Source organism: Myotis yumanensis, unplaced genomic scaffold (assembly GCF_028538775.1).
Source record: "Myotis yumanensis isolate MYYU_CA2020_CCGP unplaced genomic scaffold, mMyoYum1.0.hap1 SCAF_10, whole genome shotgun sequence".
In the NCBI taxonomy this organism is placed as follows: domain Eukaryota; kingdom Metazoa; phylum Chordata; class Mammalia; order Chiroptera; family Vespertilionidae; genus Myotis; species Myotis yumanensis.
In genome coordinates, this window is record NW_027223761.1 from 81,402,847 (window position 1) to 81,418,723 (window position 15,877).

Genomic DNA, 15,877 nt, shown 5'->3' on the forward strand with positions numbered 1-15,877 from the left:
ATGTCTGTAATATGTGGCTCCTTGAACAGTCTGTGGCTTCTACTCTTGTATTGGTTTGCATGGAAATGAATCTAGTTCTCCATCCTCAACTAGCAAAGGGGTCGGTTCTTCACTACAGCTTCCTTGATTATGTACAAGGACAGTGGGATGATAAGGACCTAGGAGAGAGGTGGGATGGGAGAGAGAGAACACAAAACAGAAGAATACAAAGCTGCCCGCTAGAAGTCCAAATCTGATCCTGTGCTCCCACTAAGGCTTCACTTGTGGTCATGGAAAGGCCGGGTGCGCTCCTATCTAACTGGCAGGAGGTACCTGAGCTCAGAAGAAAGTCACTTGAAGGAGATTAGTTTATTGATCCACGAGGAGAGGTATTGGAGACAGAATGTGGTGAGAGGGCCCAGTCTCGGGGGTCTCACTTGACCCTCTGCAGGTGGCGGAAGCTCTGCACAGCTCATTCCACAGCGTCGTCCATGGTGACCAGCGGCTGGCAGCCCAGGCCTTTTTAGCTCTCTCACAGCTGTAGTGGTGCAATGTGCCAGGCAGCGCAACCCACATGGGGTGAAAGTGGGCTGGAGCTGGATGACAGGACTGATCACCATCACCAGGAAGGACATCAGGAGCGCCAGGTAAGAGGCCACCCAGTAGGGGCTGTGATACTTCGGGGCTTTGTAATTGAGGCCTGTCAGGATGTGGGACAGGAATGTCCAAAGGGGGATGGGTTTGGCGTTGGTGATGTGGAATGCCTTCCCACCCAAGGCTGTGTCTTAGGAGAGGCCTTCTGCAGCCAGAATATGTCTGTGAACCACGTTCTCCATGAAGGTGAAGTCCGTCACAGACTTTTCTGGCTGCCTCGAAGAGGATAGGGACCAGCGGGGGATTCCTTGGGCTGAAAATGCCATGGGGACAGGTGGCTGTGGTTAAGAAATTCCTCTCGGAATCATTGGCACCAGGACTCCTCTCTCCTGTGAGATCTTCGTCTCCCTGTAGTAGTCAGTGGGTCTCAGGGCATAGGGAAGTACCATTCTTGATGTCAACGCTCTCAAAAATGACACTAGCACTGCTGGTTAACATGAGTGTATGAAACCCAGCCTTTTTGCAAGTTTAAATGACATTCCTGGTGCCAATGTTATTCACGCTATTTTTAAAAATATGTTTATTGATTTCAGAGAGGAAGAGAGAGAGAGATAGAAACATCAATGATGAGAGAGAATCATTGATTGGCTGCCTCCTGCATGCCCCCTATTGAGGATCAAGCCCACAGCCGGGGCATGTGGCCTTGACCAGAATTGAACCTGGGGCCCTTCAGTTTGCAGGCCGATGCTCTGTCCACCGAGCCAAACCAGGTAGGGCTGTAATTCACTCTATAAGAGAGTTCCTTGCTGTTACTGGATGGTGGGGGTGATGTGCAGTGGAAACTGTGCTTACACCTTTCAGGGTACAAGTCCTGTGGGCTGCAGAGGTCGCCCAGAAAGAACTGCACCTGAGGGTTATCGGAACCCTGCTGCATATCGAACACAATGACGGTATAGCCTCTTGCCAGCAACTGCTCCACCACGTGCTGCCCTAGGAATCCAGAGCCACTTCTTGGCCTTCTCCTGGTGAAATCCAAGTGCTTCACTCAACTTCCGGGCAAGAGGAGGAGGGCTGCTGATAGGATCCAATGAAGAGAGAAGGGAGTGAAGCGGACTTTCTCCTTTCTGCTGGGGCAAGTTCCCCACAGCTGAGTCCCCTCTATAGGTGCCCCCCCTGAAAGTTTCAGCACAGCTGCAGCCAGCACCTACACAGCTGTGGTTGCCGGCTGCCACCCATTTCTTGCAGCCGTGGCCCTTCCTCTCTCTCTCTTCTTTTTTAAGTTTATTTGCAAGGAGACTGCAGTGCCTCATTTGAGAGAGATCCTTCTAAGGCAGCGGTTCTCAACCTGTGGGTCGAGACCCCTTTGGTGGTCGAAAGACCCTTTCACAGGGGTCGCCTAAGACCATCCTGCATATCAGATATTTACATTACAATTCATAACGGTAGCAACATTACATTTATGAAGTAGCAACGAAAATAATTTTATGGTTGGGTCACAACATGAGGAACTGTATTTAAAGGGCCAGAAGGTTGAGAACCACTGTTCTAAGGCCATGGTCAGCAAACCACGGCTCGCAAGCCACATGCAGCTCTTTGGCCCCTTGAGTGTGGCTCTTGCACAAAATACCACGTGCGGGCACACACGTACAGTGCGATTGAAATTTCATGGCCCATGCGCAGAAGTCGGTATTTTGTGGAAGAGCCACACTCAAGGGGCCAAAGAGCCGTATGTGGCTCGCAAGCCGAGGTTTGCCAAGCCGCAGTTTGCCAACCACTGTTCTAGGGGAATGGGGAGCCAGTACGCTGATCATCAGGATGGAGTGTGGTCATTCTTACTTAGATGCAACACTGTCCCAATCACTTAGCTGAATATCCAAGGCCTCATAGAAAAGACAAGTCTTTTTTTTTCTTTATTGATTAAGGTATTACATATGTGTCCTTATTCCCCCATTGCCCCCACCCCCCGCTCGTGCCCTCATCCCCCTAGTTTCTGTGTCTATTGGTTATGCCTATATGCATGCGTACAAGTCCTTTGGTTGGTCTCTCCCCCTCCCACCACCCTCCCTGCCTTCCCTCTGAGGTTTGACAGTCTGATCGATGCTTCTCTGTCTCTGGATCTGATTTTGTTCATCACTTTGTGTTGTTCATTATATTCAGTGAGATCATGTGATACTTATCTTTCTCTGACTGGCTTATTTCACTTAGCATAATGCTCTCCAGGTCCATCCATGCTGCTGCAAATGGTAAGAATTCCTTTTTTTAAAAAATATATTTTATTGATTTTTTACAGAGAGGAAGGGAGAAGGATAGAGAGTTAGAAACATCGATGGGACAGAAACATCGATCAGCTGCCTCCTGAACACCCCCCACTGGGGATGTGCCCGCAACCAAGGTACATGCCCTTGACTGGAATCAAACCTGGGACCCTTCAGTCCACAGGCCGATGCTCTATCCACTGAGCCAAACTGGTTAGGGCAGAATTCCTTCCTTTTTACAGCAGTGTAGTATTCCATTGTGTAGATGTACCCCAGTTTTCTAATCCACTCATCTGCTGTTGGGCACTGAGGCTGTCACAAATCTTAGCTATGATAAATTGTGCTGCTATGAACATGAGGTGCATATATCCTTTCTGATTGGTGTTTCTAGTTTCTTGGGATATATTCCTAGAAGTGGGATCACTGGGTTAAATGGCAGTTCCATTTTTAGTTTTCTGAGGAAACTCCATACTGTTCTTCACAGTGGCTGCACCAGTCTGCATTCACAGCAGCAGTGCAGGAGGGTTCCTTTTTGTGCACATCCTTGCCAGCACTTGTTTGTTGATTTGTTGATGATAGCCATTCTGACAGGTGTGAGATGGTACCACATTGTCGTTTTGATTTGCATCTCTTGGATGATTAGTGACTTTGAGCATGTTTTCATATGTCTCTTGGTCTTCTATATGTCCTCTTTTGAAAAGTATTTATTTAGGTCCGTTGCCCATTTTTAAAAAAATAATTGTTCAGATTATTTTATTGTTCAGATTATTACAGTTCTTCCTCTTTTCCCCCCTCATAGCTCCCCTCCACCAGGTTCCCACCCCACCCCCCTACCCTTACCCCCCACCACTGTCCACGTCCATAGGTGTACGATTTTTGTCCAGTCTCTTCCCACACCCCCATACCCACTTCCCCCTGAGAATTGTCAATGCATTCTCTTTCTATGCCCCTGATTCTATTCTATTCACCAGTTTATTCTGTTCGACAGATTTTTTATTCACTTGATTTTTAGATTCACTTGTTGATAGATATGTATTTGTTGTCACTTTGTTGTTCATAATTTTTATCTTTACCTTTTTCTTCTTCTTCCTCTTCTTTTTTTTTTCTTTTTAAAAATATGTATATTTTTATTGATTTTAGAGAGGACGAGAGAGGGATAGAAACATCAATGATGAGAGAGAATCATTGATAGGCTGCCTCATGCAGGCCCCCTACTGGGGATTAAGGCGTGTGCCTTTGATCGGAATTGAATCCAGGATCCTCATTTCACAAGCTGACACCCTAAACTGACTAGGGCTGTTTTGTGTTTTTTTGACAGTTGACAACTAATAACTAAATTCATGGAATGTTCTTGGCTTGAACTTCTTGGAGACTTGAGCTGGAAATGATGCTTTCTTGAAACGGCAGATCTGTATCATTTGCTAATCTGGTCCAAATATTTTTAAGTGTTTTACGTATATGAACTCATCTTTTCATCACCACACTCTGTGAAATGGCATCATCATAACCCCCATTCCATAGAGGAGGAAACTGAGGACCGGAGAAGTTAAGGATTTGTCTTAAAGTCCACTTCAAAAGTCTTTGTTTTTTTGCTATCTTATTTCTACTTATTTTTCTGGCTTCTTTACTGGTTTCCTCTTCTACCACCTTCCTATGAGCATTCCATTCTCCACAACAGCTGTTTGTCTTCATTTTCTCTCTATTAAATAGCCTTCAATAAAATGGTGGTGTCTTCCATTTTGTAATAAATAACCTACATATTTTTCTTCTGATATACATATTTTGCTTTTTCAAGTGTACAGGATGTTTTTGGAAGAATGGGGCTCTGCCTTTTAATTATTTTATATTCTTTTTCCAGCATCAAACATAGTGGTGAATACATGAGTTAGTTTATCTGCTGAGTTCTTTGATTCCAAACAAGATAAAACAACCATGGCTAATATAAGCCAAAGCAAAAATTGCGTTAAGGATTTGGGGAGCTCTTGGAGCTGATGGTGGCTAGAGAAGCAGAGGTCCCACAGTTCCTCCAGCCAGTGATCAGAAAGCTGCCTCTGGTCAGGATGGGATTTCAACCACTTTCAGCATCTTTGTCTCTTAATATGCAAATGAGAGGAAAGGTTACTAAGTAAAGTCCAACCAGATTGTATTAGATAAGAAAGAGGCAATTCCTCCGCCCCCCTTACCGCCCCCCCCCCCCCCAAAAATCACATTTCTGTTAGAAAAGGAAAAAAGGATATTGGGGAAAAAAACCAAAAGCATTTATAATAGTTGCTAAACATTTGTTGAATGAATGAGTTAATAACCTTGTGACTTTAACCTCCACATTTAGGTTTACAAGAATAACCTGGCATAGTTGCATTTATTCTTTCTGATTAGAGCTGAGTCAACGTGCTTATGATAATTGGTATCTGAAGAAACTCAGAGGCAGAGAGCCAGGCAGGTCAAGCATGTTGTAAGGATCAATTTAGAAACTCCAAGGAAAGCAGGCTCACACTTGGATGTTTGAATTCTAGACTGTTTACTAAGAGATAAGTCAGAGCATTTGGTTATATGTTGTCTGAACTATACTTCAGCCTGTACTCAATTTTAGGAAGAAGAGGCTGAATGACTTTTAGGGAAAGTCATGAACAAGGTATGACTGCTGGTTTGACCTAAGACCCAGGCAACTGGAGGCTCATGCTCTCTCCCCTGCACTTGGAATGTGGGCTCAGTTTGCCTTCCTGGAGTTACAAGCTGCCCATGGTTACAGCCTTGAGCTAGTAATGTTGTGATGAGACTGTCTGAACAGGGTACATGACTGAACCCTGTTAAGGCGCCTTATGTGCTATAACCAAACTAAACTTTTAAGATTTTGTGGGCAGGTGTGAAAAACTGCACAGCTTGTGACTGCCCAGGACAACCTTCTTATATAAGTTTCCTTGCTCATTAAACCTCCACCTAACAATCTGGAGTGGCCTGCTTTTCCTCTTCTCTTCTCTTCTCTTCTCTTCTCTTCTCTTCTCTTCCCTTCCCTTCCCTTCCCTTCTCTTCCCTTCCCTTCCCTTCCCTTCCCTTCCCTTCCCTTCTCTTCTCTTCTCTTCCTTAGCACATTTTTATGAGTTTATGTGAGTCTAACTGAAGACAAATGCTGGGTAGCAATATCTCAAATGTTCTTTTTGTTGTGTGTCTGCCTTTTTCTTTGGTCTCTCCCTGCACCCTGAGGATGGAGGCCAGTTTAAAATTAAAACTGAGAATCTCTCATGGAGGTAGCAAAACAACACTAATATACTAGTAAACATTGTTTTCAAGGTCAGCATGGTAAATGGAAAAGAGTTCTAACTCTGCTCTTCCACCAACTCTTTTGCTGCTATGTAGACCACTTTACCCCTGGGCTCCTCTGACTCCTCATAAGAAAATGAAGGTATTTAGCAGGGCTGAGGATCAGCCATAGCTGTTTGCTCCTCCCTGTTGATTCCCTGAGACCCCGCCCAACCAAAGCTGTGCACAGAGGCTTTTGCATATGAAAGGCCTGGCCCTTTGCAATCTGAAAATTACCTAACAAACTGCAGCTGGGTCAGAGAGACTCAGAACTTCCAAAGGAAGGCCCAAGGCCCCACAGCAGCTTGCATTGCTTCACAGCTGGGCCTTATCTGGGCACCTCCAAATCCCAAACAAAGAAGAGGAATCTGCAGATCTCTCCATAGCTCCTGCTGGGTAGCCTCAGGCAGAGGCTAAATTAGCACCTCCCTAGAGATCCAAGGGCCAGTGTACCCAGTGGTCAGAGTGGGACCATCCAGATTAAAACTCCTCAGATCCATAAGGGACACACTAAGGGGGCAGACTCAGTGAGCACCAAAGCCCCACTGAAGCAAGTCTTGCCCCAGAAGGGTGTCTCCAGCACAGAAGTTCTCCCACTGCAGACACAGCTGATTCTCACAGCCAATTGGCCTGGAGGTCAATTCCTCCCAGTGATACCTACAACAATCAAGACTTAACTACAGAAGAAGAGCCTTGAAGATGGCGGCGATATAGGCAGACTCGTCCCAGGTCTTGTCCCGGAGCAAACGGAGTAAGCAGCTGAAACTAATAACACCCACCCCAAATTGGCAAATTTACTCAGCTGGTGAGACGGTTTGCAGCCGGGAAGGGCAGACCTCCCCTAGAAAGGTTAAAAACCAGGGATCTGGGCAGGAAAGTTTGCCAGACCTGAGCCCAGAGGATCGGAGGGAGACCGCATGGCAGACAGCCGCGTCTCTTGGGACAGACACAGACCCTGACCAGGGTAAGGAGTTCCGCGGGTTTGCTGGTGCCAGGAGATTTGAGATTTGGATTTTGTGATTGCGGAGAACTGAGACTAAAGGGGGCATCCTGAGGAACTGATCAGACCATGCAGTGCCCATAAGAGAGGAGCGTTTCCCAGACCATGCAGTGCTGGTAAGAGAGGAGCGTTTCCCAGACCGGTAAGAGAGGAACGTTTCCGCGGCCGGCCCGGCGTTTGTCTGTTTCTTTGTTTTCACTGAACCCTGCTCATAGGACAGTTCGGATACAGACACTCACCTGTGCTGAAGAGAGGGTGAAGGTGCAGACGAGGGGAATCTGGGGAGAGGCTGAGGAAAGAGGGGGAGCCGGAGGAGGTGGCAGCGAATTGAGTGCTGAGACCCCCCTGGGCCCAGGACTGGGGCAGCCATTCCTCCAGAGGGTGGAATTCCTCCCCCCAGCCCCCCAGGCAAGGAGCACAGCCACACCCAGATTCCACCCTGTATGAGATAAAGGATTAAAACAAGCTGATTAGTCCCTGGGAGTTACCAGGGTCTGGCCTATAGAGGGATTTTCAGTCCCACCAACAACACAGAGCAGGGTAAGGATTAAAAAAGGATAGAGAAGCTGTATAGCCTCAGAGGCCAACCCAAAAACACTGCCACCCAGAGGCTGAGCCACAAACTGACTCTTAGGGGAATACAAATTAAGGCAGACTGGATCACAAATACGGCCTGCTTTAAAATCAGGACTGTGATTTACAACACGGAGGAACAGTGTAATGCAGGCAAATTCAACACTCTCCTAAATACCTGGCAGGACTAAGGCGAACCAGGCTGAAGAGTAGAAGAACCGAAAGACCATCACTACTGCAATTTTTTCTTTTTCTTTTTCTTTTTAATTTTTTCACCTTTTTACTAAGAAACCAATTTTTTTTTCTCTTTTTCTTCTTTTTCCATCACCTGATTTTACCCTTTCAATTACCACATTTTTATTTTTAACCAGTATTATTACTGCTACCATTTTACCATTTTTTAAAGTGCCATTTTATTTTCTCTTTATTTTCTTTTGGGATTAGTGTTCTCCATTCTATTTACATCGTTCCTTTAGCATTAATTTTCCCTATCTCAATTTCACCTCTTTGCTAAAACCCTCTTCCTTACTTTTCCCCTTTTGGTGTCCTGTTTCTCTTACCCTATTCCTGCTCCAGACTTTCCCAATTCCCTCTTTTTACCCCCTGTCTAATTCCACCCTACTTATATATCCTATTTCCAATCTACTGCTCTAAATCCTTATACACCTATTCTTTATCCTTCTTCACTTTCCGAACATTTTTTTCTCTCTTATCTTTCTATTGTTTTCTTGATTGTTGAATATATTGGGCTTTTTTCTTTCTTTTTTTTTTTTATTTGTTTGTTTGTTTTGTTTTGTGTTTTTCCTTCTTTTTTAGGACTGGTTGCGAGGTTGTTTTTCTTTTTCTTTTTCTTTTTCTTTTTTTTTTTTTTTCTGCTGGTTTTTCCCTTCCCTCCCCCACCCCACCCCGGTTATTTTTGTGCTTCTGTTTTCCCTTACCCCTCTGGATATTATTGGTGGTTTGTAGTTTGCATTCATCTCCAGGGATCTGTTGCTGGAATTTGTTGAGATTAGTGGCAGTTCTATTGGAGTTTGCTCCTCATACCAATAGTCTCTTCCCCGCTTCTACTTCATTCTCTTTTTTCGCTCTCTTTTTTTCCCCCCTCTTTTTTCCCAATTCTATTTTTGCACTCCTTTTTTGTTTGTTTTTTTTTCTTATTTTTCTTTTCTGTTCTCTCTTTTATCTTCTTCTCTTCTTTCTCCCTTATCCCCTAATTCTCTTAATTCGGGTGGTCACCTTTATTTGGGGTTATTAATATTGTGAATATACTTGTGTTCAGTGGCTGGTACGTTGTGCCTTGCTCTGTTGTATTTTGTGCCTTTAAATCAACGCAGCAGATCCAAGCAACAGCAGCCCCCTGATCACCGCAGCCTCCTGATCACCACAGCCTCCTGATCACCACACCCTCTGTCTGTGGAACAGCAGCTGTACGTGAAGCCTCCCCCCACCAGCCAGAAGAGCCAACACAGCTGTGAACAACACCCACCAGAGGAGCTGCTGCCAACTGGAAAGCAGCTGCTACCGCAACCGTCTGAGCAGCAACCACAACCCAAGGAGCCCCTGCCACCCAGGGAGCAGACACTGAACATCTCAACATCTACATATGTCAGGGAGATCAAACATGGGTAGGCAAAGAAACCCCCAAAGGAAAGAAAAGGAGGACTCGCCAGAAAAGCAGCTAAGTGAGACAGAGATATGCAACATGACGGAAAAAGAATTCAGAATAAGGTTCCTAGAGTACATGCACCAGATGTTCAAGAAGCAAGAAGAAACAGATGAAAAACTCAACTACTTATGCAAGAAGCTAGAAGAAACAGATGAAAAAATCAACAACTTAAGTAAGTCCCAAGAAGAAATGAAGAGTGACATAGCTTCAATAAAAAACTCCATTGAAAGTATCCACAGTAGACTGGGAGAAGCGGAGGACCGAATTAGTGAATTAGAAGACAAGGAAGCAAAACACACTCAAACTGTACGGCAAATGGAGAAAAAAATTAAAAGACAGGAGGAGAGCCTAAGGGAGCTTTGGGACAACATGAAACGAAACAACATACGAATAATAGGGGTGCCAGAACAACAGAAAGATGAACATGGATTAGAAAACCTATTCGAAGAAATAATATCAGAAAACTTCCCTGAGGTGGGGAAGAAAAAAGTCACACAAGCCCAGAGAGTCCCAAACAAGGTGAACCCGAAAAGACCCACACCAAGACACATCATAATTACCATGGCAAATGCTCAGGACAAAGAGAGAATCTTACAGGCTGCAAGAGAGAGACGGAAAGTAACATACAAGGGATCTCCCATTAGATTATCAAATGATTTCTCAACAGAAACACATCAGGCCAGAAAAGAATGGACGGAAATCTACAAAGTGATGCAAAGCAAAGGACTGAATCCAAGAATACTCTATCCAGCAAGGCTATCATTCAAAATTGAAGGGGAAATAAGAAGCTTCACAGACAAAAAAGGGCTAAGGGAGTTTATCACCACCAAGCCAGCCATGCAAGAAATGCTAAAGGGACTGGTGTAAAAAGAAGAAATATCAAGCTCAGAAAGAAAACAGCCACACACACACACAAAAAAAGAAATGGCTACCAACAAGTACCTTTCAATAATAACTTTAAATGTAAATGGACTAAATGCTCCAACCAAAAGACATCGAGTGGCTGAATGGATAAAAAAACATGACCCATACATCTGCTGTCTACAAGAGACCCACCTCATTAGAAGGGACTCACACAGACTGAAAGTGAAGGGATGGAAAAATATCTTTCAGGCAAATGGAAAGGAAAAGAAAGCTGGGGTAGCAATACTTATATCTGACAAAATACATCTCAAAGTGAAGGCCATAACCAGAGATAAGGAAGGCCACTTCATAATACTAAAGGGATCAATACAACAAGAAGATATAACCCTGGTAAACATATATGCACCCAATGCAGGAGCACCCACATACATAAGAAAACTTCTGGAAGATATCAGGGGAGAGATCGACAACAATACAATCATAGTAGGGGACTTTAATACACCACTGACATCACTGGATAAATCCGCTAGACAAAAACTCAGCAAAGAAACAGCAATCCTAAATGACTCACTAGATCAGATGGACTTAATTGACATCTTCAGAACACTTCACCCCACAGCTGCGGAATATACATTCCTCTCAGGTGCTCATGGGACATATTCAAAAATAGACCACATATTGGGTCACAAGCAAAGTCTCCACAAATTCAAGAAGATTGAAATCATAAAAAGCTTCTTCACAGACCACGATGGCATAATGTTAGAAATAAACTACAATAAAAACAACCCAAAATACTCAAACACTTGGAAGCTGAATAGCATGTTATTAAATATTGATTGGGTTACCGATGACATCAAAGAAGAAATTAAAAACATCCTGGACACTAATGACAATGAAAACACAACAATCCAAAACCTCTGGGACACAATGAAAGCAGTCCTGAGAGGAAAGTTTATAGCTCTACAGGCCTATCTCAAAAAACAAGAAAAAATGGTAGTCAATCATCTAACTCTACAACTCAAAGAATTAGAAAGAGAGCAACAAGAAAACCCCAGAGTGAGCAGAAGGAAGGAGATAATAAAGATTAGAGCAGAAATCAATGAAATAGAGACCAAAAAAACAATACAGAAAATCAATGAAACCAAGAGCTGGTTCTTTGAAAGGATAAACAAGATTGACAAACCCCTAGCCAGGCTCACCAAGAAGCAAAGAGAGAGGTCCCAAATAAACCAAATCAGAAATGATAGAGGCGAAATAACAACAGACCCCACAGAAATACAAATGATTGTTAAACAATACTACGGGCAACTCTACTCCAACAAACTAGACAACCTGGAGGAAATGGACAAATTCCTAGAAAAGTACAACATTCCAAAACTCAATCAGGAAGAATCTAAAAACCTCAATAGGCCAATAACTATGGAAGAAATTGAAGCAGTCATCAGAAAGCTTCCAGCAAACAAAAGCCCAGGGCCAGACGGCTTCACAGGGGAGTTCTACCAAACATTCAAGGAAGAACTAAAACCTACCCTCCTCAGACTACTACAAAAAATTCAAGAGGAAGGAACACTTCCAAGCTCATTCTATGAAGCCAGCATCACCCTAATACCAAAACCAGGTAAAGACATCACAATGAAAGAGAATTACAGGCCAATATCCCTCATGAACATAGATGCCAAAATCCTCAACAAAATGTTAGCAAATCGGATCCAGCAGTACATCAGAAGGATCATACACCATGACCAAGTAGGATTTATCCCAGAGATGCAAGGATGGTACAACATCCGTAAATCAATAAATGTGATACATCACATAAACAAATTGAAAGAAAAAAACCACATGGTCATATCAATTGATGCAGAAAAAGCATTCGACAAAATCCAACACCCATTTTTGATAAAAACTCTCAGAAAGGTGGGAATAGAAGGTTCATACCTCAACATAATAAAAGCCATATATGACAGGCCCACAGCCAACATCATACTCAATGGACAAAAACTAACACCATTTCCCCTAAGAACAGGAACAAGACAGGGATGCCCACTCTCACCACTCCTGTTCAACATAGTACTGGAAGTATTAGCCATTGCAATTAGGCAAGAAGAAGAAATAAAAGGCATCCAAATTGGAAAAGAGGAAGTAAAACTGTCCTTATTTGCAGATGACATGATATTATACATACAAAACCCTAGAGACTCCATCAAAAAGCTACTAGACTTAATACATGAATTTGGCAATGTAGCAGGATACAAAATTAACCCCAAGAAATCTGAGGCATTTCTATACACCAATAGTGAACTTTCAGAAAGGGAGATCAGAAAAACAATCCCATTTACCATCGCACCAAAAAAATTAAGATACCTAGGAATAAACTTAACTAAAGAGGTTAAAGACCTCTACTCAGAAAACTACAGGACGTTGAAAAAAGAGATAGAGGAAGACATAAACAGATGGAAGAACATACCATGTTCTTGGATTGGTAGAATCAACATCATTAAAATGTCCATACTACCCAAAGCAATCTATACATTCAACGCACTTCCCATTAAAATACCAATGGCCTTCTTCAAAGATCTAGAACGAACTCTCCAAAAATTCATCTGGAATAAAAAAAGACCCCGAATAGCTGCAACGATCCTGAGAAAGAACAAAGTAGGTGGGATCTCAATGCCAGATATCAAGCTGTATTACAAAGCCACTGTTCTCAAAACTGCCTGGTACTGGCACAAGAACAGACATATAGATCAGTGGAATAGAATAGAGAGTCCAGAAATTAGCCCGAACCAATATGCTCAATTAATTTTTGACAAAGGAGGCATGAACATACAATGGAGCCAAGATAGTCTCTTCAATAAATGGTGTTGGGAAAATTGGACAGACATATGCAAGAAAATGAAACTAGACCACCAACTTACACCATACACAAGAATAAACTCAAAATGGATAAAGGACTTAAATGTACGACAGGAAACCATAAAAATTCTAGAAGAATACAAAGGCAACAAAATCTCAGACATATGCCAAAACAATTTCTTCACTGATACAGCTCCTAGGGCAGTTGAAACTAAAGAGAAAATGAACAAATGGGACAACATCAAAATAAAAAGCTTCTGCACAGCAAAAGAAACCATCAACAAAACAACAAGAAAACCCACCTCTTGGGAAAACATATTTGCCAACGACATATCTGACAAGGGCTTAATCTCCAAAATTTATAGGGAACTCACACAACTTAACAAAAAGAAGATAAACAATCCAATCAAAAAATGGGCAAAGGATCTAAATAGACACCTTTCAAAAGAGGACATTCAGAAAGCCAAGAGACATATGAAAACATGCTCAAAGTCACTAATCATCCGAGAGATGCAAATCAAAACAACAATGAGGTACCATCTCACACCTGTCAGAATGGCCATCATCAACAAATCAACAAACGACAAGTGCTGGAAAGGATGTGGAGAAAAAGGAACACTTGTGCACTGCTGGTGGGAATGCAGACTGGTGCAGCCACTATGGAAGGCAGTATGGAGGTTCCTCAAAAAATTGGAAATGGAACTCCCATTTGACCCTGTGATCCCACTTCTAGGAATATATCCCAAGAAACCAGAAACACCAATCAGAAAGGATATATGCACCCAGATGTTCATAGCAGCACAATTCACCATAGCTAAGATCTGGAAACAGCCTAAGTGCCCATCAGTAGATGAATGGATTAGAAAACTGTGGTACATCTACAAGATGGAATACTATGCTGCTGTTAAAAAGAAGGAACTCCTACCATTTGCAACATCATGGATGGAACTGGAGAGCATTATGCTAAGTGAAACAAGCCAATCAATGAAGGAAAAATACCACATGATCTCACTCATTCATGGATAATAAAGACCATTACAAACTTTTGAACAATAATAGATACAGAGGCAGAGCTGCCTCAAACTGATTGTCAAACTGCAGTGGGAAGGCGAGAGAGAGTTGGGGGGCAGGAGGGAGGGGAGTAAGAGATCAACCGAAGGACTTGTATGCATGCATATAAGCATAACTAATGGACATAAGACACTGGGGGGTAAGGGAGGGTAGGGGTTTGTCAAGGGCGGGGGGGGGGGATAAAGGACACTTATGTAATACCCTTTGTAATACTTTAAGCGAAAAATAAAAAAATAAAAATTATAAAAAAAAATAAAAATAAAAATAAATAAATAAATAAATAGTGAACAAGACTTGATGCAAAAAAAAAAAAAGACTTAACTACAATAAGACTGTGCACAAAGCCCACAAAAGGGTGCACCAACAGTGTCCACCTCAGGTAATTGGGGAGGCTGAGCCACTGGGCCCTATAGGACATCTAGCACAGAAAGCTACTCTATCAACACAGGGAAGCATAAAAAATGTGGAGACAAAGAAATAGGTCACAAATAACAGAAATGGAGGAAAGCAAACTACAGGATATAGAGTTTAAAACCACACTTCTAAGGTTTTTCAAGAATTTTCTAGAAACCGCCGATAAATTTAGTGAGACCATCAAGAATCTAGTGAGACCCTTGAGGTTATGAAAAAGGACCAACTAGAAATTAAGCATACACTGACTGAAATAAAGGATATTATACAGAGTCCCAACAGCAGACTAGAGGATCACAAGAGTTAAGTCAAAGATTTGAAATATGAAGAAGCAAAAAACACCCAACCGGAAAAACAAAAAGAAAAAAGAATCCAAAAATATGAAGATAGTGTAAGGAACCTCTGGGACAACTTCAAGCGAACCAACATCTGAATTATGGGGGTGCCAGAAGAAGAAAGAGAGCAAGATATTGAAAACCTATTTGAAGAAATAATGACAGAAAACTTCCCCTACCTGGTCAAAGAAATAGACTTACAAGTCCAGGAAGCGCATAGAACCCCAAAAGGAATTGAGCAACAAAAGGAATCCAAAGAGGACCACACCAAGACACATCATATGCCGGAAGCCAGTCCACCCCTGCTGCTTGACACAGTCACTGCAGGAAAGAAACATCTGCACAGCATATGTTTCAAGGGACTTGGCATATATAGCATATTGTTCTTAATATGTTTGCTCTCCTTAGTGCCATGTGTTTTAACCAAGGTCACCTCTCCGAGAAAGGTTGTTTCCCCAGGTGGGGATTTTTCCCTCTCTTCTTCCTCTTCTTAAAGAATATCCTTCAGCATTTCATATAATACTGGTTTGGCAGTGATGAACTTCTTTAGCTTTTTCTTATCTGTGAAGCTCTTTACCTGACCTCCAGTTCTAAATGATAGCTTTGCTGGGTAGAGTAATCTTGGTTGTAGGTTCCTGCTATTCATCACTTTGAATATTTCTTGCCACTCCCTTCTGGCCTGCATAGTTTCTGTTGAGAAATCAGCTAACTGTCGTATGGGTACTCTCTAGTAGGTAACTGTTTTTCTCTTGCTGCTTTTAAGATTCTCTCGTTGTCTTTTGCCCTTGGCATTTTAATTATGATGTGTCTTGGTGTGGTCCTCTTTGGATTCCTTTTGTTTGGGGTTCTCTGCGCTTCCTGGACTTGTAAGTCTATTTCTTTTACCAGGTAGGGGAAGTTTTCTTTTTTTTCTTAATTTTTTTATTGCTTAAAGTATTACAAAGGGTATTACATATGTGTCTCTTTTTTTCCCCGCCCT

General features: G+C 42.6%; 1 protein-coding gene across 1 annotated transcript in view; it reads right to left on the minus strand.

Annotated features, from left to right (window-relative positions):
• Window positions 1–412: 412 nt before the first annotated feature.
• NSDHL (NAD(P) dependent 3-beta-hydroxysteroid dehydrogenase NSDHL) overlaps window positions 413–15,877 on the minus strand; it is a 43,676-nt gene continuing 28,211 nt past the window's right edge. Inside the window, 7 exon segments of the mRNA XM_070427069.1 lie at window positions 413–495; window positions 498–551; window positions 554–837; window positions 839–947; window positions 950–1,014; window positions 1,016–1,135; window positions 1,341–1,595. Coding sequence (XP_070283170.1) covers window positions 413–495; window positions 498–551; window positions 554–837; window positions 839–947; window positions 950–1,014; window positions 1,016–1,135; window positions 1,341–1,595 — 970 coding nt within the window.